The sequence below is a fragment of the Equus caballus genome, chromosome 17 (genome assembly GCF_041296265.1).
Source record: "Equus caballus isolate H_3958 breed thoroughbred chromosome 17, TB-T2T, whole genome shotgun sequence".
In the NCBI taxonomy this organism is placed as follows: domain Eukaryota; kingdom Metazoa; phylum Chordata; class Mammalia; order Perissodactyla; family Equidae; genus Equus; species Equus caballus.
Window position 1 is genome coordinate 98093951 of NC_091700.1, and position 27921 is coordinate 98121871.

Sequence of the window (27921 nt, forward strand, 5' to 3'; positions counted from 1 at the left end):
ATATACATACAGGAAGTCCTGGGTTTCCAGGGTAACCCGATGCTCCTGGGGGCCCCTGTAAGGACGGAAAGGAAAGAGTTTCCAGTGAGCGCTGGGGAACCTCACGTCCTCCCACTGCACCCACCTGCCTAAGGGCGTCGTACCCGAATTGCTGGCGTTCAGGACGGCCACCCTAAGCAGACGGGGCATGCCGTGGCGGGCGGCCGAGGCCCAGCCAGGGAGGAGACAGCGGGGGCGGCTTCAGTAGCCAATCCACGTCAACAGCTGACTACTAGTTCCTTCCAAAATCAAGGCTGTGCACGCACAACATAAACTCTGTCCTCACTTCAGACTTTGCAATCTTTAGGGGATATATACACATATATAAAATGCACACTAAAATCTCACCCAGTTGGCAAGAAGAGTTTATGGGATAAATCAGTTCACTGGGGGAAGAAAATCAAGCTGTTTCTCACTGAAATCGGATCTTCTCCATCCCAGACAGTTCCAATGTTTCCTCCCTCTCTGCCCCAAGGACTCACAGGAGTGCAGAGGACAAGGAGAAACGACAGGAAGGGAGGCAAGCCCCCTCACGACTGTCTGGAGGTGGGATAGGGGGTGTTGAGGGGCCTCACTCTGCAGGCTCTGCTGAGTCACATGTCACCCACATCGCAACCAAGTGAAGTGACGATCGTACTCACTCTCGTCCCTTTTGTTCCTGGCAGTCCTGGTTCTCCAGTGTCACCCTGGAACAGCAGAGAAATGTCATTACGACCACTCGTTATAACAAGAATACAGATCAGCTGAACCCCACATACCCCACCCCCATCACACAGCCAGGCTCACCTTTTGTCCTGGTGGTCCCTGTGGCCCCTCAGGTCCTTGCATTCCCGGAAACCCAATGACACCTTGTAACCCTGGGAGGCCTCTTTCACCCTGTAGAGGAGGAAGGAGCAAGTCAGACAAAAGGCAGGTTGAAAGAAAGCAAGGGAACGAATCAGTGCCGACCTCTCCAAGCCTCACCCCACACTGCACAAGTCCACAGGGAGCACCCGAAAAGAGATGCTGCAAACGAATTCCTATTCCAGCTGGCTTTTCTCGATGATTCTTCAAGCTCTTCGAGGACAGCAGTGCTCATAGACGATACCCGGTGCAATACTTTCTATACACTATATTCTAACTGATAAATAATATGTTGATAAACAAAATAACGGATAGTTGGTGATTTTTTTCACTGAGCTGCTTTTAAGTTTATTCAATTAGCAGAATCCTGTTCTCAGCAGACACAGTGCTGCGACTTTGTGAGCAGACCACCATCAAGTTTTCCCTCTGGATGCCTTCAGGAGGTTGTGGGCCAGGCTCACAGCCTGTGTTTCCACACAAGATGCTGAGACTTCTCTGTGCAACTAACAGTCTGATGAGGGACTTTCGTACGGTGTCTTTAAATAAAAAGTGTTTTTTGCAAAGGTAGGATCAAAGTTTAATTCTGGGCCCTGATCTCACGGAGCAAAAAGAAATAAGGAACATAAGTATTATTCAGGGTACACAAATAAGGCTGTAATACATTCAAAAAGGAAAAAGAACGATCAGAAGGACTTTGTGTGACTCTGAGCCTTAAGCTGGCCCTTGAAGGATGAATGCAAAACAAACGTATGAAGAGAAGGGAGAACGCAATTTGGGCCAGAGGACGGCGAGCAGGCGGTAACGAGGATGGAGAGATAGCTAGGCCCCGTGAGCACAAGAAACTTTAACAGCAAGAAACACAACTGGGACAAGAACCTGGAGGAACGAGGCATTAGCTCTGATGCTGGAGACAGGATTTCTTCTACAGCCGTCAACCAGCCAGTGACCTGATTAAGCGCTGTTTCAGGAAGATTGCCATCTTTAGATTGCCAATATAAAATCACCCATATTCATGATAAGAAATAAAAAAAATCTCTTTTTCTTTACAGTCTGTGGACTTCCATGTGGTCTTACAATACAAATTGGGCAGGTTAACCAGCATTAGCTGATTTTAAAAAGCGGAAGGCCCTTTGGAGATGCCCAGTACTTTTCTCACAGTTACATTAGTTCAACGTAAAAATAAACTGACAAGCTATACGTTACATAACATAAACATTTACCCCCAAAATAGCACATTACCAGGAGTTCCTTAAAAGTTTTTCACTGTTGCATAAATGCAAGGAGACAGAGCAGGAACTGTCACAGTTGTCCTTCTTTCCAAACCACAGAGCCAGTCCTGGCACTTGTGGTGAATTAATCGCCTGTTGCACTTGAGAAATGCAGAAATGTGGTTCTGAACTTGGAAGGCCAGCTACTGGGCCTCCAAAGATTGTGGGTTTAACTGGAAGTGTAAGTCAGGAGTCCAGAAAACAGCATGGGAACAAACGTGGAGGAGATTATCCCAAACTCTGAGACTATGATAAAATGGTAAATGGAGTAAAGAGAACTAGGCCCTACAGTTTGGCACACCCCTTTGGACCAGTGGCATCCAGAGAATCTACCAGAAAGAACAGATGCTAAAATCCCCAGAGCCCTCAGCCTAGGATTTGACACAGAACGCTGACTCCTCCCCGCTGAAGCTTGTGATAACTGGGAAAGAAAAACATTCTCAGACCAAGAATGGTTCGAATGTAAAGCCACTTAAATATATTCATTCTTAACCTAAAATAATAACAATGGGACACAACTGCAGAAAATACTGAGAGAGGGACATATTGCACACTGTCATCCTATCAACCTCTTCCCTTTTATTCAGATATGGGAAAATTCTACCCAAAATACAATAGAATTGAACTTCAAACAGCTGGCTAAAAGAATTAATGAACACTGAATTGTGCATCCCCAAACAACCTAACATGCGATAGGAAGGAAATGGGAAAGGCATGTCAACGTAAAAGCTGCCTCCTACATTTGGTGGAGTATTTGTAGCATTTGGTTAATATTGGCAGTATCACTCTGAGACCAGCGCACAAGAGATTTTATAACTCCCATTTTAATCATGGAACGCATGGAGGCCCAGAGCCAGATTAGCTGATTTCTACAAGTTTCTCACTGAGTCAGCACCAAAGCCAAAAATAGAAATGAGGTCAGCCTACACCACAGTCCATGTTTTTTCTAGGTCACTAGAGCAAGCTGGTTCCCAGCAAAATATTAAACAATTCACCCACATTAAGTTAGCCCCTTTTATGTCCATTTCACAGATAGGGAAATGAGGATTCCGATAACTGACTTGTCACATGTCGCTCCGCGACCCCTGCATGTCTCTGGGAACAGAATTCAGAAATCTGAATTCCCAGTCTTGGCTTTCACCAAAAGAACACATTCTTTCCCAAATGTCACCGGAACACTTAAGCAATCCGTATATCCCAAGAGTTTTGAAATTAAGTAGCTAAAAAGGAAGTGACTCCTCCGTCAGCATGGTTCTTGCCGTCTCCCACATATTTTTTTAACTTTCCTAATCTTTTGTTCAGACAAAAGTACACATGAATAATCTAAATATCCCGTACCCTGTCCAAGGTTATTATGGGCACCCGAGCACAGCGAGCAGACAGGATAAGCATTCAAACAGCTATACAATTAGCTGGCAAACAGCACATGCTGTATGCGGGCCAAATTATTCCTCTGAGCTTTCAGCAAGTCTCCACTTGGGGTTCTAGGAAGAGCGAGGAGCTGGACAAATTGTGCAAAGGTTCTTTGTGCTGGTAGTTCCTAAGCCAGACTTTGCAGCTGCAACAGCAATACTACAGTCGTGACCACCCATAAGCTGGAGTTCACGGCACCATGTGCACAGTTAAAATAACTGAGAAATAGGACCCCACAGTCATCAATTTCCCACAATGTGCTAAAGGCATGGACTCCAGGACATGGCGGCCACACAATTCATGCCAGACAGAAATGAAACCCACACCGCTGTTATCACAGCAATGACAATTTCGAATGGAGGAAAGAAAAGAGAAGCTTGTAAACGATTACACAAAACATTTTGATGTAGTTAATTCAACAGTTTTATTCCTGAACATCAGCTCAATGCATTGTAGTAATCAAAAAAAAAGAAAGTTTATATACCAACAACAGAAGAGATTGCCACTGTATCCTCAAAGATGAAACTCAAAATTTGAGTAAGAAGAACAAAATGCCTTCATTGAGAAAGATAAAAGAATACAGCCATGGGGAATAATCTTGGCATCAAAATTAGCCATTCTCAATTAGGCATGAAATAAAGTTTCATGCATGGAGCAACCTAAAATTTTTGCATAATGTATTATCTAAAGCAAGGCCATACTTAAAAAATCACAAAATATGGGAATAAAAAGTCCTAGTATCCAATTATTTCCTTTTGTCTTAAAATGCTTATGGAAACAAGTTCATGATGCATATCGAATGCTAGAATACAACCCCTGCATATCTAAGCCAGAAATCCGAATCCAAACGCAGCTCCCAGGATGGCTGCAGGTGAAAGAGCGTGAAGCTTCTAACTTTGGAGGATAATACAATTACCAACAACAAAAATTAAAGTTAATACAAAATATATCTAGAATAAGCAATCATCAAAAACCTTACTATGCCTGTTTCAATGGTCAACATGGGATCCCAATCTTTCAGTCCAACTTTTAATTTAATTTTTCACATGTAAAGTAACATGATCACGGACCTTTACCATGGACTGAAGCACAAGCAAAACTGTGGCCAGAGCACTGGGCGTCCTTCTCACAGGGGGCCTGGCTGTGAGGGGTACGGCCTGGTTCATGCATCAGAAAGCAGAACAAAGCCAACAAGCGATGTTACTTGGAAAGATTCTGCAGCTGGGTTTCCACCTCTTAGAATTAAATACTTTAAAGGCAGGGATATTGTTTTGTTCATTCACAGGGTTTGGCACAATCTTTGAACTCAGAGTTGGTGAATGGAGGATGAGCTGTACAACATGACACTTAGCATGAAGTTGGATCCTACCTACGCATCCTAAAAACTTTAAAACGTAGCAAAATACGGTTACTGGGCAGGATGGGACGCCAGGTCTCCCCTCCCCAGCCTGGAGCCCTATGGGCACCATGAGAGACTGGCTATGCAGCACCAGCCGAAGAACCAACAGGGGACAAAGCTGTGGTCAGGACACGACACTGGATCAGCTGTTTCCTTCTGTCATCTGGGACCTTGAGAGTTCAATGTCCAAGCAAGGCTGCAGATGACTGAGGAATGAAAGCATTTCCATGTGGAGCCAGAGCTCACCAAGCATTCAGTGATGGGGAAACGATTTCAAATGACGGGTCGCAGTCAATGGGTGACTGCGGGACTCAGCCAAAAATTCCACAAGTCCAATTCCTGGAGCCCAGCAACAATCAGACATCTGCAGGACCATTTCCTGAATACCGATGCTGCTGGGAAAGCGGTGGGAAGACCAGCATCAGAGTCACGGGGTCATGGAAAAGCTCTGTGACAAGGCCCCACTGGGAGCTCCATCCACACCACAAAGCTTGACATTATGACAGAAATATTGCCAGTGCTGCAGAGGAGAGGAGGGGAGAGGAAAGACACAAGAGCCCTAAAAGGTCCCGTTTCCACAGAGGAAGACAAGAATTCTGATCTTCCTTTGCACTATGAGATGCAAAACCGGATTCTTCAAAGAATACGCATATGTTAAAGTATACTATGTTTCTTAAAGAATTAAATGTAACAATGAAGCTTGTTTTATTTAACTGTTCTGGCATGACTGTTGTTTCTTGCATTTAACCTTTTAATAATAAAGCAGGAAAGAGTAAAATAATCAAGCACAAAAAGCATGGCTACATCTTCATCTTCTTCCCAAAGCTCTCTATCAAATATGTGGGTATATGGGAGGAGCTTTAGCAGTTATATATTGGAGGGGGGGAGAAAAGATGAGCCTTCTAGAGATTGTTCCTGGAAATGAGGACATTCCCTAGCTTTAAAATTCAAAGGATGAGAAGAATCAGAAAAGCATTAAAAAGAAAAAAGAAAAAGGGCCCCTGATCCAGACCTTCACATACTATGAGATGCACTCTCTTTCTAGAAAGTTCTGAACCCACCCGGCCTCTTCTGAACTGCAGGGTGGTTTGGGCAAGCGGTCCCACTGAGCCTCGCGCCACAGGGACCTCAGCTGTCCGTTCATGACGGGGTCCGGCTAGCGACCTGCTCCCGAGGCTTCTGAAGCTACGGCAGACCAGGTTTGTGAGAAGAAGAGGACAGGCACAAGTGAAGCGGAGGCCAGGCCCGGACTGCAGCTTTCACGCTGCTCCTTTGCCTCAGCCTTCTTGCGTGGGGAGTCCCAAAGCCCACGGACAAGATCCAACTCGTGGATAGGGTCCACCTACGCCCAGCTGAGGTTCATGAGCTTCAGACTGCCCACACATGCAGCTCTTAAGACAGAACTTTCTCCAAGTGTCCGTGTTCAAGGATATCTCTGTCGGATAAATCCGAATATCAAAACATTATTTGAGCCCATGATGAATTCTGCAACGACTCTAGGAATTTCAGCATTGCTGTGAAGTTGGTTGGTAGAGCTACACGCTCAAATCGTACATAACACAAAACCAGCAGAGGGACATGACAGAGCAGAGGGACAGTGACAGAGCAGAGGCACAGGGAGTATTTCTAATTCATTAAGATTCGCAAAGAAATAAAACCGTAGACACTTTCTGATCTATGAAAACCCACTTTGCACATCAGCTTGTGAGAAAAAAAATTATAAAGAGTTCCTTACAAAATACTTTCTAAAGAACTATCATTCAACACAAGAATAACTCAAAAGAGGCTTAAGTGCCGTCTTAATATAAACAATTTAAAACTCTTCCCTTAAAGCCATCGAAAAGCAAACAAACTGTCCGACTTCAGTGATCCAGTAAAAACTTTCTAAAGCGATAGGCAAACAAGCGCTGACAAATTGTTGGCAGCAAAAAGAACTTAAAATTTTCCAAAGGTCCTCAGGACTTATAAAAGTTCCAGACACTTCTCCCTAATCAGAGCCGAGACCACTGATGGAGGACACACTTCAAAGTTGGAAGCAGTAGCCAGCGTCTTTAGCAGCAAATGTTTTCTTCAGTAATTTGTCTTTTGTGCTCTTTCTGAAAAACCAGTCTAAGACGCTTTCGTCAATTCTTATTCCAAACCAGTAATCTGTTTAAAACATTTTTAAGTATAAATATTTTAAGTCACTCCCCTGAAGCAGTCAGCCTCCCAAATTAGAAGTTAGGAAAATATTGTGATAATGTTTTTCCAAAGTCTTGTGGGTGCATTCAATCAAATCTTGTGTATGTTTCCTGATACAGTTCATCTTTGATCGATAGCTGATGTCCATTTTCCCATCAAACTGCATGCAACCAAATGCAGTTTTTTTTTTCCTCTGGGAAACGTCTGTATTTCTGGGCTTCATGCTCTATTGATACATTCAAATTTCATTGTGAAGGTTCAGAGTTCTCGGTGGGTCTTCCTGTAGATGCCCCACCCAGTCATCCTTTACCACATCCGTTTTCTTCTCTGATGCAGCCGACGGCCTGGCTCCGGATTGCCTCCCCAGCCCAAGTGGTAACTCCAAGCCAGGCAACGCCCAGCCCACCTAGAGATGGTTGCGTCTGCCTGAAATATCTGTGTTCACACCCACCCCTGCCATCACCTAGCACCTCGGACACACCCATGGAATCCCAGCTACACATGCCCTCCTTGGGAGAAAACTCCTCGACACAAGGTGATTTGAAGAAAACTATCCCATCTCTAATTGCTCCTGTTAGATGAACAGGCTGTAAAGGGTGAGGGGGCTTCTGGAACGGCTTGGTAAGGAGAGCCCCTACTGGCTCTGGCCTCTTGCCACTAGAGGGCGCGATGGGACTACAATTTTTTCAAATTAAAACTTCCCAGTGGATTCTGATCACTGATTAAATATTCAGTGCTGTGGAAGATATTAGCATGGGCACAGCTGACAGAAATCAGTTTGGTAAAGCCTAAAATAATTCTAAGGGAAAAAAAGAACTTTAATCAGAAGTAAAAACATAATTGAAATTAAATATAAAACTAGTAATCTCAATGTCAAGGCTATTAAATGACAGGTAAATGCTGTCACCCTACAAATAATGTGAATTGTGGATATTTTTTCAGATTGCTTTTTTCCATCCATTTTATAAAGTGAGAATATTTGAATCTAACAATAATACAGAAAAAAAATAAATTCAGTTTTTTGAATGATAGTATACAAACAGTATACACTGAAAAAAATTTAAATCCCACAAAACATGCATAAAACAAGTACAAATATGATAGCAGGGGGGTCCCTAAGAAACTGTTATTAAATAGCCCACTGCCAGGAAAATTTATTTAAAGGCTTTTCTTTGGTCCCTTCTACTACAAGTTTATAGGAAACATATACTTAAGGTAAATCCATTCTCCTGACTTTCGCCATTTGGAAAGAAAAAAAAATCCATCCAATTTTTAATGGCTTCCAGAAAAGATGATAACATAATCTCTCGTGCTAAAAACTTAATTTATCAACATGTGGCTCTCATGAAAACCAAGATTGTGAACGCATCTGCCTAAACCTATTATCTTACATTCTGCTTCTCACATACAGACTTGAAAAACGTCTTTTAAAGCAGAAAAACAGCAAAGACATAAAAGGAACTAATACTTCAGCTTGGAACCTTACTCACTGTGGCCCTGGAACGTTGTGCATATTGCACACTGCAGTGAGTAGGGGGCAAAATCCAGCTGCGGCTCGGCATTAGCCCAGCAGGGGGGCCTTGTCTAATATGCACAGAGCTGAACAAACTACCCCGCTGGAAACAGAGCCCACCTGGATGAATGCTCACAAAGTGGTCTCGAACATGGAAAGGAGACAACAGTGCCCAAGAGCTGCTTCGAACCTGCGTGTAAAATTCACCAACACACGTGGCTTTCCTTTTTTTTAAAGTTCCATGAGACTTATCAAAATTCTATGTCATGACTTAAAGATTTGGGGGAAGGAGAGAGATCGCAAGAAAATGAAAAACTGACGACAAAACCACAAGAGGTTAGCTGCTTTCTGAGTTTGGACAAGAAAAAATAGATCTTTTTCTCAAAAACACACTTTGCTCTCTTTTCACCATCTCCAAACCAACAACCCTGAGATTTAAAGAGATGTATTCTGCCTTAGCAGCAAGTTTGAGAAATACCAGTCAGTGCACAAGACCTGAACAGCCCTGGAAGGGTTTTCCCGACACCATAGCGGGGGATGTTGTTAACTTGAACTTGAAAATGCATGTGGGTGTGTGGCAGGTCCTGGAAGTGCGTGCATCCTGAGCAAAATTAGGACACATAAAAGTCAGGAAGGGCCACGATCTAGGTCATGGACTTTATTTTGGGGGGGTGGGGGCTCCGTGCTAACAGTAAAGATGAAAAATGCAAAAGGAATATCTTGACAGTAATAACTATAATTAATACTACAAAAAGCATGCAAAATACGCCTCAGGGTTTTTTTTCTTTTTGAGGAATATTAGCCAGGAGCTAACATCTGCTGCCAATCCCCCTCTTTTTTTGCTGAGGAAGAGTGGCCCTGAGCCAACACCCATGCCCATCTTCCTCTACTTTACATGTGGGATGCCCACCACAGCATGGCTTGCCAAGTGGGTCCACACCCAGGATCCAAACTGGCAAGCCCGGGGCTGCCAAAGCAGAACGTGTAAACTTAACCACTGCACCAGTGGGCTGGCCCCTGCTTCAGGTTTAACTTTGAAAGAAAGTAACAACTGGCAAATAGGAAAATTTTTTTCTTTATTTTTTTTTCGCTTAAAAAATGTGTTAAATGCAATTATCTGTCAAAATTGGGTTTTACAGGTACCATGCTGGAGCATTCCCGGGTCCCCAGCACGCAGCACAGACAGCACGTGGTAGGCGCTCACCAAACATTTTCAAGAGTGAATCAGGAAACAGAAAATGTTCAAGATTCCAAGGAAATAATATAAACCTACCAAGAGGGTGTGGGTTTAGGAATCCTGTTTTCAGGCTTGACTGCAAACACAGGCCTCTCTGCTCAGGACTGGTGAATGGAGTTTCTGGGAATCTTACTTTCTATGTTCTCATTTTAGTGACTGAGTTGACACCGCCACATAATGGGGAAAGAAGCCTGACCTAGGAACCAAAACTCTCGAAAAACCAGTGCTGCCCTCTGTGAAATGGGACAACGCCAGCCGTCTCAGTTCCCTGACACGATCCTTTTAAGGCATCAGATTTGATGGAGTGTTCAGTTACTTTGCATGGCATGAAACACTAGACAAATGATTACGAACTAAGCTGTTCTGACTTTAGTTTATTTGAACACATGTATTTTGCATTTACTCTGAAGATTTCTACGTCCATGAAGCCAACTGCCTTTCCTATAGAGCCACGAAATATTTTAAGAGACAATGAAAACGCAAGGTTGTCTTTTTTCCCTTCCCTCCAGTCATAACCCATGAATTATCTCATTCTTGTTTTTGTGGCTAAATTGGACATAAGAATTTCTTGGGTATTTTAAAAACATGACAGTTTTAAGAAATTTCTCCTTTATCTTATGCACAAGGTTTTTTTTTCTTAATGAATACTTCTGACATTAATTCTTTTCAAGCCCAGAACGTTCCGTGTATTCTCCCAGGCTGAGCCTTCATAAGGCCACCACCTCACCAGCTTGTCCACTCACAGGAGGCCCCAGGACCCTCCTCTTTGTCTGATATCCCCAAATTACTTCCTTTCCCTCCAACCAAGTAACTTGGCTGTATCGTATCGATAATAACATTTTCCCCAGGATGTTGCCATAATTTCAAGACTTCATTAATCACGCTTAGAATCTAAAAGATAAGAACAGCTCCAAGGCGGTTTAAACACGCCCATATAACACAGGCGAATGCAGGTAAAGCTTGAGGTTTTACAAAACCCACTATTAGCTTAACCTCACTAATTTGAAAATGCTGTGGTAAGATCGCTCTGAATTAATAACTGAATTTTAACTTTTTTCAGTAAACACCATTAATACTTTAAAAAAATATACAGTCACTCAAGGAAAGAAATTAAGCAAGCTGTTAAAGGGATTTTTTTGGTCAAGATTTTGATTTTAAAACTGAATAGATAAGAAAAGCACATATTTGCAGAATCAACACAAAATAATGATGCATAATTAACACAATAAATAGCTACTTCTTAAATACTTAAACATAGCTTTCCCTTAACAGGTAGATTCTTTTTACCTCAATATTATTCACAAAATTGGCAAGTCTATTTTCAAAAAATAATGTGGGGATATATTTTAATCCAAGGTGTGGCCAAATAATTTAAAAAATTAAATTAGTAGGATCTTATTTAATGCCACTTTTACTCTATTTTGTAGAGGTTTTAAAGGTTCACTTTATAAGATATTCTCGCTTTTTTATTCTTAATTACTTAATGCCAATAGACTAAAATATTTTGCTTTTTGGATAGGAGCTAAGATGCAGACCCAGACAAACTGCACTACAGTTTGTAAATTAGGAGATATTAACATTCTCATAAAAGAATAGATTACGGATCGTAGAGTTTAAAAATGTGTGACATTTTCCCATGTATTCTGTATTTAAATTTTTAAAAAATCAATTAGAGGGGCCAGCCTGGTGGTGTAATGGTTAAGTTCGCATGCTCTGCTTCGGTGGCCCAGGGTTTGCCACTCCAGATCCCAGGTGCAGACATGCCACCACTTACCAAGCCATGCTGAGGCAGGCATCCCACATATAAAGCAGAAGAAGATGAGCATGGATGTTCACTCAGGGCCAATCTTCCTCAGCAAAAAAGAGGAAGATTGGCAGCAGATGTTAGCTCAGAGCTAATCTTCCTCAAAAAAACAAAAATCAATTAGAGGATAGATGACCCAATGTGTAAGTGTGTTAGAGACAAAGACAGAGAGGGGGGAGCGAAGAAGGGACAATCTGCAGAGAAAGGTCAGGCCACACCTGCTGCCGACGCGCCCTCCCCGCTCCCACTCTGGGGACCTGCTGCATCCGTCACGATGACCCACAATGACCGAGGCAATTCCTCTTTGGCCAGCGGAGGCCGATCAGTCAAGTATCCTGAAATGAACTTCTCTTGTCTCCCGCCCCAGATAGAAAACTGCTAATTTTGTAAAATTTCTGAGCTCCCACGGGAATTCCAAACCAATGGGAGCCCCACCAGGCATTCTTGAGAGAAGAAATAGGTTTCCAAACTCGGTACTTCTCCATGGGGAGAATCAGCACCTTCTGTGAAGAAACATGAAAAATAATCATCGAACAGCTGTTTGACATTCTGTGTAAAAATACTGCAGTTGATTATTTGGGTCCAGAATTTTAGAATAACAGCTATGGCAATGACAGGGAGCCAGCCCTATATCGGGGCTTATGAAGAGCCACACAGAGTTCTGCTCTGGGGATGACCGAACCCGGGGCTCACCCCGCTCCCAGGTCCCAAAATATACTGTGGAAGCGCGGAGCCACACTAGCCCCTGAGGCCACTGGGGTACACCCAACTAAAGTCACCCACGGAAGGGGTATCGGATGCCAGGAAAACGTGATGTGGCATAAATAAGGAAAGAGACACTGCCCCCTACAATCTGAACAGTCACCACTGAATGTCATAATTGCTGAGGAGATGACAAACGATTTGCTTCTGAAATAAGATTACCCACATTCTTCTAGAACTCATGCTTGATAATGTGATCGAACACAGGAAACGCCTCAGGAGATGGGTGCCTGTGTCAGGAACAAAATATCTGACAGGATGGAAAATGACTTGGATATATTCTTATCTGTCACTGAGTGGAGCAGATTCCTTTTAAAAAATGGAATTTTAAACTATACTCACTGAGTGGCTTACCTTGTTTGAAGCATCCTTTGACAGAGAGTTCTTAAATTCATACCACGCAGACACCCACCTCACTACATATTACACTGTGTGTGTCCCAAGGAAGAAGAGCCCTGAAGGGACTGTGTCCCCAGAGTGTGAACAGCTCCCAAGTTGGGGAACTTTGACTTTAAATATTTGCAGGATACACACTTGGGTTAAGAATATAACTTCACAAACGCAAGTAAGTGAGATATAAAGGAAACACAAGGTTACTCCCCACTAACGTCCTTATAATTACAATCTATTTCTGCCTCTCTTTCAGTTCCTGGTGCTCACCCAGTAGTAAGACCACAGAGGTGACACCTGATCTGTTGTCACTAGGCTCAGGCAGCCATCAGAGCAGCGTTTTATAAAGTCCGACACGATTTAAGTAAAGTTATTTAATACCAGCGCCAACCTCCCGGCCCCAAGGAAGACTTCAGACATAAAATAGGGAGAACTGAACAGACTAGCAAATGGAACAAAGACTGCAAGGAAAGCACGAGAACGTTTCTCAGCTGTGAGGACTTCAGCAGAGGGATGGTGTGATCCTTCAAAAGAGAAAAAGGGGAGAAAAACCAGATGGCAAATGGGACTCAAGAAACCTGAATTTTCACATCAGCAGGCTTGAAAGACAAATGGCGAAGGCACGTTAGCTGCATGCTGCTGAGTCATGTTCCCTTTTCTGAGCTCACATCATCGGGAAAGTATTCGACACTGAGGAAATGTCTACTTGTAAAGTAATAGCCCATTACGGGCCTGACCTTCCTCCCTCCAGATCAACGGAGCCTTCTGACATCTACTGCATACCAAAGTCCCTTTCAGTAAAAGGACGTTCTACTCCAGAAAGGTCAGGAACGCACAGCGCTGAAGCCCGCTCAGGCCTTTGCAGGGAAGACCTGCCATCACGGGACCGTAGGTGCTTCGATTCGGAAGGGTTTTCAGAGCTCAGATTCCAAGTCCTGCCTACCGGCGATTTTCAACTTTAAATCAAAATGACTAGACTTTCTTCCGATTGAGAAATGCACACCCAACCATGAGGACACGTAATAACCACAGCTGCCACGCATCCTCATCCAGACAGGGCCGTGTGGGTGAGACGTGTCCTCCGTCCCGAGGAGCAGTGTAAGATACACCCCATCCTCATGGAAACTCTCGGGCTCCTGGGCTCCCCTCTGATGCTCACCCGGCTCTGGAGGTCCCCCGACCTAGGCCACGGCCCACGATGCTTCTCACCTTCAAGTGGCTGCTGACCGCCACCCTGCGGGCATTTCACCCTCTCAACTTGGTCCCCTTGTTCTCCCTGCCCACTCCCCACAGCACAACGAGTCCCTGAGCAGCCTCCTCCAAAACTGCCGATCCAGAAAGAAGGAAAAGACCCACCACACTCAGAGCCAGTGGGCAGGGAGTGTTGCAAGCAGACAGCAGGGGAGAGGGCGAGGGGGTCTGGAAAAAAAGTGTGCATGTGCATGTGTGCACGTGTGCGTGCTCACCCATGAGATAGGAGGAAAGCGGGCAGGCAGGCCCCAGAGAATGTGTGGCACTAGAGGTGTGCCATGAGGCAGCAGAAAGTAAAATTGGCGCACCAGTGCATGGGAGCGGAGCGAAAGGAAAACCGGATGCTTCAACAAAGCATGTGAAATCTCCCGCACCCCCCAGGTGGACACTAAAGGCATTGTCGTCGTGTCTTCAGAATCGCTGTGGAGGCCAAACACCCCTTTGAGGCAGTGGCGGCCTTCCACCCTGAGGTGTGGGCTTCAGCTCCTGTCCTCACAGCCCTGGACCCACAAGGGCCTGAAGAACCAAATTCTTTGGCAGAGATCAGCAATCTAATGTCCATAAAAAAACGAAAAGGCTTCTCTACTTCGTGACTCCACACCATACTTTAGAATGCTACTACCAGCTTTTGCTGGAAGTTTTTCCCCCAGCCATATATTACTTCCACCCTGGCAGGCAAGGCATTCAACTAGCTGTCAGCTCACCATCTCTTGCAAAGAGCTGTGTATTCCACACCCAGGGGAAGCCAGGTCGCCCCGTGGGCCCTCCCAAGATTGAGGATCCCAGGGTTCGGCCTTTGTGGTCCAGAATTGATGAGGCGAGCTGCCCTTCACCGTGGGCCTCTGTATTCGGATCGAGACACTGATCGGCTGGTGCTGCCACTCCTTACCGGGGAGAGGCAGAATGTCAGCAACGCTGGAGCATTGCTGCAGCAGTTTATGAAATGCCGTGAACCAGGAGGAGAGGGGCTACATTCCAATCTGGAAGAAAATACATCATTCCAGGGCCTCCTGGATTAGGAAACAGACAGTCTGGAACAGGACTCATCGAGGGACCTCCCACACTCGCCCAGGAAATAGTGATCAGACTGGAGAGGAGAGGCCCAGCTCAAGAAAATAGTAGCTCCCGAGGGCTTACAGAAAGACACACATTCTGCTTTTTTGCCAAACAACTCCACTTTCACGAAAATATGCCCTTGCATGAGTTGGGGTCTCCTGCGTGGAAGTGAGAAGACGAGTTGGCGGTGAGGGGAACAACTGTCCATGGCAGTTTCCCCAAGTGTCCACTGTTCCACCCCAATTCAGGGTAACGATGACGAAAAATAGGGAAACAGAGCTGGGGGCCTAACACCTGCGGGTGCTGCCGGAATTTCAGGTGCCCGCTAGTGAAGAGTCTGGTTTTCCTCTCCCTGACCCACGAGGCCAGCTCCACTCTGGTCCCCACGGGCTCCCGTACGGCTCTACCATCTTTCTCCCTCAGAGCTCAGAGCAAACTGTTCCGTCCGGGGTTCACTGGTGCCATGACTCGTTTAGTGGTTTCCTCTCCATGAGACTGCAAGATCCCGGGGACAGGTGTCATCCTATCTTGCTAACCACCGCCTAAATCTATGGGCACATGGCCACTGCAGAGCAGAGGCACAGTAAGACCCGAGGAATGAAGCAGGACTCGGACCGGCAGGATGGTGGACCTAAGTAGTTCACTGGATCTGCGTGGATAGATTTAATTCCTTTACCAATCTTCTAGGGAAAACCATTTCAAAATCAAGCATTTAGCCAGATACTAGAGACCTCAGAATTCACATCAAATTAAAGCAATGGATTTCTCACCTAGAATCAGTGAACTAACGTGTGGTCCTCAAGACCTACAAGGGGACGTCCATGAAAAATTCTTTGGACAAATCCTGGGATCCAACAAGACATGTCTAAGAGATTCATATCTATCATTCATTATCAAAAGCATCTTTCATGTCTTTGCAGGTTGGGCTGTAAGCACGAAGGCTGGCACAGTCTCACTGTAACAAAGGAGAACCCCCGCAGAAGGACCATAAACGGGGAATGATTTCATGACAGCATGTTAGTGATCAGCTGAGAATCATCATTAACTCTTCAGATCAGATTCTCACGTGAAAAAAAATCCAGAATCAACTGAATTGGGGCCAGATAAGCATTGTGCTTCTATAAAGCTACATGGTTAACTAGTGGGGGCAGGCTAAGCCACCGCCGGTATGGCACTCAAGGGTACCCTGAACATTTCTAATGGACTTGCCCAAGGGAAAATAAGACAAAGGGCACCACTTCCCCACGGTCATCTGGGTTTCTTGTTACCTCTGACTAATTCTTCCTTTGTTTAATGGCACATTGTGCTGAGCCACTTCACAAGGCTGAGGGTTCTGTTAATATCATTTTTGCGGGCGCAGCCCTCCACGCCCACACCACACAATTATCTCGCATCATTACGTGCTGTCTGGAAACATATTTTGAACACTCCTGGTATTCCACCAACAAACAGGAGGGATATCCAACTGCACAGTTTTCATTTGTCAGGGTTCATTTTACGTTGTCTTAGATCTTGAATTAAAACATACAATCTCATTTTGCTCCTTCTAAAAGAAAGCTGTATTGCTGCCAGCCAATGTTTTGTTGGGATCATATTTACAAAAAATGATTTTTTTCCATTCAGTCAAGACGAAGACTGGCCGGGCTCTACATCACTGATGACAGCGTGCACTCGCATGAGGTGTTCTGGGCTGCAGAAGTCATGGGTCACGGGGACACGCTATTCCATTCAAGACACTGGATGAGGTGTGTTCCAAATACAGGTGCAAATAAAAAACGTTGATTTTTCTACAACTGTAACCTATCATAAGTTTAACACGTCTCAGAAGCACCTGGCGAAGGGGCCAATTTTATGTAATGGAGAGAAATAGGAAGACGAGATGGAAGCCGGGGGAAGCAGAGCCCTCTGACCCTCCCGTGGAATGGAACAGTGTGCCTTTCAGCGGCGTCCACTGTGGGCTTGCGAGCAGAGTAAGACAAACCCACTCAACTTGGATCTGTTGTTAGTGGACTCCCCATGGTACACTGTTGATATTTTACCCTTGGATGCAAGCAAATATTTTTAAAAATCCTTTGTTTTCAAAGAACTATCAAAAAGGCAAAAGTAGGTAAATGTGGGAACCCGTTCTGATTCTCATGAGGACTCTGCCAGATGATGATTCATGTGCAGTATGTGGAAATAGGAAATAGGAGACATCTGGAAAAAATCTTGGCATTGCAAGACACCCACAAAAAAAGGAAAGGGGAGAGTGTGTGTTAACCCACATAACCAGCTAACAGAAGGAGAAGGAACACACCATCAGAGATGCTGCAGCGAACATCAGTGGCCCCCCAAGTGATTAAAGTAGACCCTGGGGGTGTTGGAACCCATTATATGGCAAAATAAAGCCATACTTCTCAGAGGTTCCCCTTTAAAAATATCTAGAACAAGGCAAGTTGGCTGGGGGAGGAGCGGAGTTTGGACAAGACTTGTAATGATACGTATCTCAGGAAAAGCAGCCCACAACAAAAACCTGCAGAGGTATTTGAAGCGTTAGGGAACCGAATGAAGGGAGAGTTGGTTTCCCTCAGATTGTAAGAGATAATGATTCTGGAAACGGATGCTAAAATCACAACGTTGACTAGAAATTGGATGATATTTCCAGACAGACCTCCCAAGTAAGCACATCTCAGTTTTCCTCCACCAAAAGCATCCAAAAGCTACAAACATGCTTCCTGACAACAGCGCTGTGATTCTAAAAGCATCCTGACATCTCCTGAATTTAGGTCCTGGGAGGGCTTCTGTCATGGGTGGAACAAGTCAGTTTCCACAGTCTTCTACTCCTCGTTTCTGAATTGAGAAGCCTCAGCTGGACGGTCTGTGCCCACATCCTGATGTCTAGGAATCCATCCAGAACTGGACCAGCAAGCAAACTCTTTCCTCATAGCATCACAACTTTAAAATTCAGCTACTGCTAAAATGACATGGAGACCTATATGACATTTTAAAATTCCTAAGTGCTCTGAGGCACAATACCTTTTACTTGATTGTTGTAGCAACACTGGGAAATTGCATGTCAAAGGTCATTTCCCTTTTTCTTAGGGCGACTTGGTCACAATGACTCGACGAAACACACTCAGCTAGTGGGTGGAACTCACACTAGAATCAAGGCTTTTACTCAACAAAACGTTCCTTCCTAAAGGCTGTTCCTGATTTGAGCAATAAAAGGGGTCTGCGATCAAGTTTGGGGAACGGTACATGACATGCCAGCCCTTGAAAGTCAGAAGCTTATGAAAGGTTCAGAGACGTGCTAGAGTGGGTACAGCAAATGTCCATTTAACCATAACATAACTCAGTTTTCCCCAAACTGATCTGTCCTTGGATCGCTCTTCCATATCCCACCCCAAAGGAAACATTCACTAACGTCCTCAAGATGGTCTGAGAATCACGTTTTGGGAAAGGATGAGCTAGACACTACTGCCTTTCGGGAATGCTCAAAAAACACTATAAAAACAGATACCCAATCAGTCTCAAAAACATTAGACGTAATTCCAAAGACACTGAACCTAATTCTACTAAATAAGCCTTATAAAATTTTATAGTAACTAGCACGTTCTTCTGCATTTTAAGTAAATATTTCACATCTTAGAAGGAAGAAAACAGATTTTCTTTTTAAATATGCTAGATTTTGAAATTCTCACTAATTCAAATTTGGTGCACTGACCCTCAAAGAGTAAGTGCTTAATAAATAAATTATTGTTATTATTCATAATTCATTATTGTTAGTCCAAATCAGTTAATTTAGCCAAAGTTTCAAAGAGTTTACACAAAAATATTTACTTGAGAAAAAAATAAAATGTCTAGGAAGAAACGCAACACCTTTAACATTTAGGATAATCATTAATATAATTTAATTTATGGGAAAGAAATTTTCAATATTCTCATAAAGAATAAATGAAAGATAATCTTGTACTTTAATAATCCTCGAAATCTCAAATCTATGCTACACAGATACTAAGAATAACGAGGAATGAAAAAAGAATAACTAGTTGATATATAAAGTACAGCATACAAAGCACTCTGCTCTTGTATTTTTTTACTTCATAATGAAATCATGGCTAAAAATATTTCTACTATTAGACATGAGTAAGTTAAAAATGAAATAATGAAATAAATATGTATATAAGCTGAAGACAATTGAACTGTCAAAAAATATCAAGAAAATATAGTCCCTGTCTCAAAAAGGAATTTCACTGAAGATTTAATGACAACTAAGAAAGTATCCTGTATTTAGGATCTTAGGAAAAGGTCAGAACCTTTATCTTAAAAATAATGTTACAGGGGCTGGCCTGGTGGCATAGTGGTTAAGTTCACACATTCCACTTCAATGGCCCAGGATTTGCCGGTTCGGATCCCGGGCCCAGACCTACACATTGCTTATTAAGCCATGCTGTGGCAGGCGTCCCACGTATAAAGTAGAGAAAGATTGGCAGCAGACGTTAGCTCAGGGCTAATCTGCCTCAAATAATAATAATAATAATAAGTCAGACCCTAAGGCATTTTTGGCAATTACTGCAATATAGCACAAAAATGACTAGAATATTAAGACGTGCAAGCTAATGCCTAAACTCCAAATCCAGCAGGCACTGCACTGTCTCTGGCAACAGCAGCCAATGGAAAATAATCAGTGTAAAACAGCCAATATAATTAGAAAGAGTGGAAAATTTAGCTTCTCCTCTTCTATATAGATATGATTAGATTTACAGCATTCTTTGCACACACTTTTTCTTGTTTAGCATGTCCTTGAGAGAAAGACATTAAAATTACTAGTTTTGTATCTCTAAAAGTGCCTAGAAAAGTAATGACTGAAAAGTGCACGTTGATTGATTCATCCCACAGCTCCAAGTAGCCTGTGGAAAGGAAAGGGGAGACGCAGCTTTCCAGACACAGACAAGGCTGATGAGCAAGCTGACGACCCTGGTTTTTAACTATGTCCAGAATGCATAAGAAACACGGCTCGATTCGCCTCCTGGGAAATCAAGGAGACATGCCCGGTACTTAACAAAGATTTCTCCCTCTTAACCAGAGTGATGCATTTCCTACAGGATAGAGGATATGCCAGGATTTCCTGAAGGAAGGGGGTGGCGGAGGCCCAATCCTGACAATGTAGGTGCTCTCCCATCTTTGACACAGGTCTGAAAAGTCCTCACGTCAATACGCCCTTCCTGCAAGGTTTTATTCTGAATGCCATATGGAATCAACATCCCCTGAGTGCGATGGAACGCCAGTCATCTGGGCTGGGCTTCCCCTAGCCTACCTCAGGTCGGGGGTGGGGTGCCCTCCGACCTGCTCCACATCACACTCTAGGTGGCTCCGTGTGGCTATTTGTCTAACCAGATGGAGACCCCAGTGGATCTTTCTCTAGATCAGGAACTGGGAGGTTGGCCCACGGCCCCAAAGGAACAGGTTTCTTTCTCTGTGGTTCTCCAGCGATCCCTCCATCACCACCCATTTAGAGAAAGGCTTGGGAAGGCTTGCATTCCGTGGCAGGTGGCCAGCAGAGCAGCGTATACCACGGATTCAGTTCTAGAGCAATGGGAGTTTGCTCACGACTCCAGGATATTCCGAACCATCAGTTCATCTTGTTGGGCTCTCTCAGATCAGGATCTTCTGATCTTCAAGAATGGAAGTTGATTAGTGCTGTGATTAGCGCCTGAATCCTCTTACTTGCCTCTTATTCCCTATAAGAGATTGGGCTGGTTCAGTGGCTCCCCATGCAGGCCAATTTTGCTCCTCCCTCGCCCCCAGCCCCCAGGAGACATTTGGCCATATCTGGAGACGTTTTGATTGCCACAATTGGGGGAGGGAGAGTGCTACTGGCATCTGGTGGGTAGAGACCAGGGATGCTGCTAAACATCCTACAATGTGCAGGACACTCCCTACAGCAAAAAATTATCCTGTCCAAAATGTCAATAGTGCCAAAGCTGAGAAACCCTGGACTTTTGATTGTTTCTTCCACTGTAAAATGGGTACAATAATAATAAGCATTAAAAAGTGCAGCACTGTGTCTGACCCAAGGCAGATGTTCAATACATATCAGCGCCTTTCTCTTTCTCACTCTGACACTCCAAAGTCAGGATTTTTCTGTCCTGGCTAAGATCTGCTGTGTAGGAGCAGAGGCTATAATTTAATGTTGAGATGCAGACAAACAGTTTTATACAGAGGTCTGACATGGGATACCTATTGATTGTGTCAAATACATATAGGAGCTAAATGGCTGGAAAAGCTACAAACCATCTACCGGAATACAAGAAAAGAGCATCTTGTGCAAACTTCGTGCACAAGTAACATTAACATCTTCCCAGATTTCTGGGGCCAGCAACAGAATCAATTCCAGATTAGCCAGACTTCTCCAGCCTTTTCAAATCAGATAGGATACACATTTTTAGACAAAAAGAAAGAAATTCCATTTTTAAAGCTCTCTGCTTTGAAGATAATCTGGGACCATGCTATCTGATGACTATATTACTGCTGTGCAGACCCAGTGTGTGGAGTGGGGCTGTGATTTATAGACAGTCTAATTAGTCATAATAGGATAACATCCTTCTTCCCCATGCCGCTGGCAAGGATCTGGACGTTAGCAGGTTAAGGTATTCTGAGAAGTTATGAGATAGCCAAACGGTTCTCACTAGTCTTTAGAGTTACTATAATTCTGGTTAATTAAAATTCTCAGCGCTCCCAAGACTATGATGGGAATGTCCCTTTCAACAGTCACTACATGAGGAATTGTCAAACCTTTTCTATGATGGCATTTATCAAGTGGCCACAGAGCTGTTTTCTCTGAACACGCAGTTAAATTCAGCGTACGTCTTTACGCATATGTGTGACAGACAACCCTGTTCTACATCCAAGCATGTGTGGTGAATCAGTGAACAGTGCTATGCCTGATCCCACTTCCTCCAGGAAGCTGTCCCCTTATTTATGGTTCTAGGCCACGGAGATCACCTCCTTCTCAGAACAACTGTGGCATCTGTTTTCTCTACTGCTTCTCCTGCAATTTGGTCATTTACTCTTAACCTATTTATTTCACATGCACATCCCTCACCTCTCTAGTTGAACTTAAACTTCCTTTTTCTGGACGCTGCAGGGTCATAGAATATAATGATCGCGTTACATAAACATGGGTTCCCCTGGCGAAAATATTTGCAAGACTTCCTGTGCAAACTCTATTTTCACAAAATATAAATGGTTAATTTCCAAGCATAGAGCAGTAAGTCCTAGGAATGTGCAGCCTCTCCTACTGTCTCAAATAGTTGAGAAAATCAGGTTATCAAGCAAAAGAAGAGCTTAATTTTTGGCTATTTCTGAGTAAGCAAGCATTCAAAACCCTAATCAGTTTAAGTAGATAACATTCCCACACCACCGAGGCCTCTGGAAGAACACAGAGCCATTGTGTACAAACCTAAATTAATCACCTAAGAGAAAACATCTGAAGATACGAGCGGCCGGCCAGGGAAGTGGGAAAATAAACAACTCAGCGAAGACACTGAAATCCATTTAACTGTTGAACTCCAAATAAGACACTCAGTACTGTATTGATGGCAATGAGGTTACAAAATGACGAACAATCTGCTGCATTAACATTTACTCATCCTATCTGGAGACTATAGGACATTCTGTCAATGAATCACATCTCCGTGGAAAGCAGGACTTGGCCAAAAGAGATCTGGCAATTTATCCTGGAGATATTCCAGTTTCCATTGGTGGACTCTAAATAGCCAACATGTCAGAGTGTTCCTCAAGGAGATGTGGTTAAGACATGTCTCAGAAACAAGGATTTCCAAATTTCAAAGGCCGTGACACTCTGTCCCAGTTAGGTAACTTTAATTCTCTCTGGGTTATGTGGCTCCTATTATCCTATTTTCAAAAACAAGTCAAAATTCATTTAATTTGTAGACATTTGAGAATAGCAAAACAGCAAAATAACTCCGATGAAATTGAAGACCTCGCCCAGTAGCAGGCTTGGGTTTTGAGACACTAGATTTAAATTCTATGATTATGAACCCTTCACTCATTTTGCATTTACACCCAATTAGCATGTCTAGGACTCGGGTACTCTGAGAATGTGTGGGAGGTGGTGGCATTTGAGGAAGACCAATTTCTCTTACTGACGTGCCAGCCAAGAATAAATGTCTTTGTTATCTGACCTTGGATAAGAACATGGAACCAGATCTGAAATCCTAGCTCAGTTAAGGTCTAGGCCTTTCACATCATTAAACTGATTACTTTAACATCACTTCCAAGACAATAAGAGGAAGTTTAAAATTTCCTCTTTCCGTGGGAGGAAGGACCTCTCCTTGCTCATGCTATGTGAACCTGAAATATTTATGCTCAAGAGGAGAAAAGATAGATCTCCAATTTTTTTTAAAAGGATATAACACTAAATCATTTAGCTATCCCCCTAGATTTCAAGAGCCCTCCTGAACCCATTCAATCATTACAGTCTTTGGAAATGCAAATTCAGAATGGTTTAACCTATAGCTTGCCAGTATTTTATCTTAAACAGTCTGTATTTAATAATAACATAAAAAATCCAAAGTGGGCAATGGAGGAGACTGAGTGTTGAGGGAGCAGAGTCGGGCCAGGAAAGACCATGAAGGTCCTGGAGCCGGATGTCTGATTCACTTTGCTGGGAAAGCTCGAGGCTTAGCAAGGGGGAGAACAGAATTTCACACCTTCCACCCCAGTCCCAGTGGGAGCTCTGCGGTTTTCCAATTTCAAGGCTTAGGTTGGTCAGAGGAGGAGGCAACCTGGAACCCGTATCACGAGAGAGCAGTGCGATCTAAGGGCAGGTCTTGACCCCTTCAAGGCTCTCCTGCCCTCGACCTTCCCTAGCCAAGGCAGACGCAGGCCCTACGACACGTCCCCACGTCACCATAAACACAGACCTGGCCTCAGCCGAGCGCATCAGCCACAGCAAGGGTGCCTCGAGGTGCAATTCTGAAACAAAATGTTGAAAGACCCTTTTCTCTTTGGGTTGGGTGCTAGGTGCTGCTGTCACTCAGTTTTCCCCCTGCCTTCTCTGAAGATCTTTAACCGACTCTGAACTGAAGTGGGCCAAGCCTCTGACTAGCCGTCATCAAGTCACAAAGTCAGCGGAAAATATTTGGAAAGCTGTATCTGGATAAGTCTACCTTGTTCTACATTATGGGTGGGTTTTTGGTAAAAATTAAAATGAATCAGGCTAGAAAATACATGTACAGAATAGGAAGCCTGAAAAACACCAAAGCCTTATGGGTGGAGTCCCTCTGGGGTCTTCAGCTGCTGGATGGGAGTGGAAATCAAGAGTTGGTGGAATGGACCCTGTTCTCTCTAAGAGAGTAAGAAACTCTGCCTGCTCCTCTCCACATCCCGATGCTTTCAGTTACACAGAGAAGGGCGGGCCCGGTGGCACAGTGGTTAAGTCCGCACGCTCCACTTTGGTGGGCTGGGGCTCACAGGTTCAGATCCCACGTGCAGACCAAGCAGCACTCATCAAGCCATGCTGTGGCAGCATCCCACATAAAAGAGAGGAAGATGGGCACAGATGTTAGCTCAGGGCCAATCTTCCTCACCAAAGAAAAAGAAACAGAGTAGTGTTGATTTAGGCCTTCATTTCCTCTTTATTGACATCTGAAAGTTCTATTTTTTATAGTTTTAAGGATTTCTTGGTTAGTTCAGTGTGCTTACGTGTATAATTCAAGTTAGACCAAAAATGAGAAAATCTTTGTGGTATGAGCATACTTGCCTCTACTCTAAAATAACTCCTGAGAATGCACACTAGAACTAGCTAGAAAAAATTCTCAAGTAAGAGGATAAACAGAGCGTGAAGATGAATTATAGTTGATAAAGTTGATAATGAGAGAAATAAAAATGGTTTCACATACTTCATTTATTCGAAATTTATCCAGCTAATACCAGTGCCACCAACTGTGAGCATATTTTTTAAAAGAAAAATGTTGGTACTTCAGCAAGTAGCTAAAAAGAAACGAAACAATTTTCTGGAAGTAGAATTTGCTGAATTTCAAAAGTGTGAGCCTGTGACTCCACAAGCTTTCAACAGGCCATGAGCGAGAAAATTCGAACGCTGGCCCAGCTGGCCCGTTCGGCTTCCTGAAGGCAGGTAGTGGTCCCCGGGGCTCGCTCCCTTCCACTCGGGGCTCGCTCCCTTCCACTCGGCCTCAACCTGCTGTGCTCCCACACCGCATGTTTGTTGGCCATGCTGTCTCACTGCCACACCTGGTTTCCATGGTGACACCAGGCAGTTCAGGATGCTGCCCTGTCTCGGGGTCAAAACCAGACAAGCACCTTCGCTCCAAACAACTGAAATGCACAGATAGGACTTGTCTTCCAGAGAAAAAGATCTTTATCTAGACCCAGAGTTCTTAAATGAGAGAGAGGGGAGCACTTGCTAGAAAAAAATTTTAATTTTACATCTGGCAAACAATAAATATTCACCGTTTTTGTAAATAAATCCAGACAAGTATGTTATGAATTAAAAATTGTTTTGGTGTCAGCCTAGTGGTGTAGTGGTTAAGTTCGCATGCTCCACTTTGGCAGCTCAGGGTTTCTGGGTTTGGATCCCGGGCCTGGACCTACGCACCACTCATCAAGCCATGCTGTGGTGGCTTCCTACACACAAAAAGAGGAACACTGGCATAGATGTTAGCTCAGGGCCAATCTTCCTCACCAAAAAAAAAAAAGTTTAAAAATACTAAATTTGAACAGAAGGCCCTCAAGTGCAATAGAAACTTTTCTTTTTTCAGAAAAATATTTAGCTCTTATATATTAATTCCAAAGAATACTATTGACTCAACAGATTTTCTGCCAATATACTTGTTCCCTCTGGAGTTAAAAAAGGAAAATAAACTAAATCTCTTTTTCTACATTAATTGCCACTAATTATTACAATCTTTGGGAAATAGCTGTTAAGATTCCTGAGAAATACTGTTAAGCCTGGCTCTACTTCATTTGTATTGCTCTGGGGAAATTATTAAAATAGTAATAAGGCTTCAACATGAATTGTCGATTATTCAGTTAATTTTAATGTAGCTTCTAGTGATTTCCACGTTGATGGCGATTCAAAAGGAATTATCACTTAAGTTTTGGCCACTCACCTTTTGTCCCTTCACTCCATGACAGTCACACTTTCCGCAGCCAGAGCCAGCACAACCACCCTGGAAATAAGAGAAAACATCTTTAAATAGAAGAATACTTGCAAGTTAAGGTCAATATTTGAAGCGAAATGATTTTGGCGTCTTCACCTATTTATGGGAGAAGTCCTGGCCTGTTATTATGAGCACAGTCTTAAAATAAGTAATATCTGGATTTGTTCTAATGGGGTTGCCACGTACTTATCTGACGGCCCACATCTCTAACTCTAACAGACAAAACCACAGTCCTGGAGTAGAACATATCAGACCAACACTTAGTCCAAAAAGCGAAGGATGTCGCTTATACGTTTTGAAGTTGACTCTCCAAGTGATTACGTTACAAGACGTCGTCCATAATTGCAAGGCTACGAAAATGTCACACTTCTGATTGAGGAGTTTCAGACCCGAGACCAGGGGAGACAGGGCCCAGCAGAGTCCATGCTTTGTCCTTCGAATTCCCGGGGACACACAGGCATGCAAAAAATGTTCGTGCAAAGAGGAAATACATAAAGGGGCTGATTTTTAAGCCTAAACCTTAAAGAACTGATTTTTTAATCCAATTAAAGCTTGAATGTTCAACAAAGAACACATAAATTAATGTTAAAAATGCAAGGGAAAGAAGCCAAGCACATAATAAAAGCTGGAGAAGGGAACTAAGGTGTTCGAAAGCCCACGAGGTGCCCCTGACAATCAGCCATCATCTTATTTAATAATCCTAACAATTGTTTTGAGAGGAGTGTTACCATCCCCACTTTACGGGTATGAAAACTGAATTAGGAGGTTTAATGTAATGCTAGGACAAGGTTGAAATTAGAACCCAACTTCAACTTCCATTACATAAAGTTGCCAACACGTTAAAAGATAAACATGATGGTTCCTATACACATTTGCAATTTCCTTAGAAAAACTCAAATTTAAACCAATGTAGACATAAGTATTATGGACAGAATGTAAGGCAGAATGATGGAGAAATTTAATTATCTTTCTTAGAGGCTCTGTATTAAGTCTGAGATAAAATGCATACCTAAATTCTGCTTCAGGTGACAACAGTTTCCTGAAAATACAGCCACGCTATTAATAGCACTGTGAGCACATGACGTCTATATTTTTAACAGTATACTCAAGTCTCAGCGCCATCGCCATGGAGATCTTCTGCATAAAACAACTGCATCTGGAGATATTTATTTTATAAAGTGAAGTCTGAACAAGTCCCTCTAAGACAGTAAGCTGGTCTTAATTTCATATTTTGGAAATGGGGACAACTGACAACGGTCCAAACAGGCTCCAGAGATTACGGATCTGTTTCTTTCCCTGACTCACATTTTAGGCAATTTTCAGCATGCACTCTCATAACCTCCTAACATTTTAAATCAATCCACGTGCACAGTTTCGCTTGACAATCTGTGAAGCACGAGTGGTTCTGGCGACCACGCAGAGATGAGGCCCAAATCTCACACCTGTGCTCCAGAAGGTTCATCCAAGACGTACAGACACAAGGCCGGGGAGACTGAAGAGACAGGCCTCACTCAACATCACCACTCCTGTCTAATCTCCAGGTGAGGGGTGACTGCTCCCACGTGGGTCCCAGAACACA

The 27921-nt window shown here is 43.5% G+C and overlaps 1 protein-coding gene across 1 annotated transcript in view; it reads right to left on the reverse strand.

The window, feature by feature from the left end:
- Window positions 1-27921, reverse strand: part of COL4A1 (collagen type IV alpha 1 chain) — a 147037-nt gene that overhangs the window by 58773 nt on the left and 60343 nt on the right. Inside the window, exons 2-5 of the mRNA XM_023621826.2 lie at window positions 26292-26351; window positions 826-915; window positions 681-725; window positions 11-55 (exon numbers count right to left, since the gene is read on the reverse strand). Coding sequence (XP_023477594.2) covers window positions 11-55; window positions 681-725; window positions 826-915; window positions 26292-26351 — 240 coding nt within the window. The remainder of the gene's footprint in view (window positions 1-10; window positions 56-680; window positions 726-825; window positions 916-26291; window positions 26352-27921) is intronic.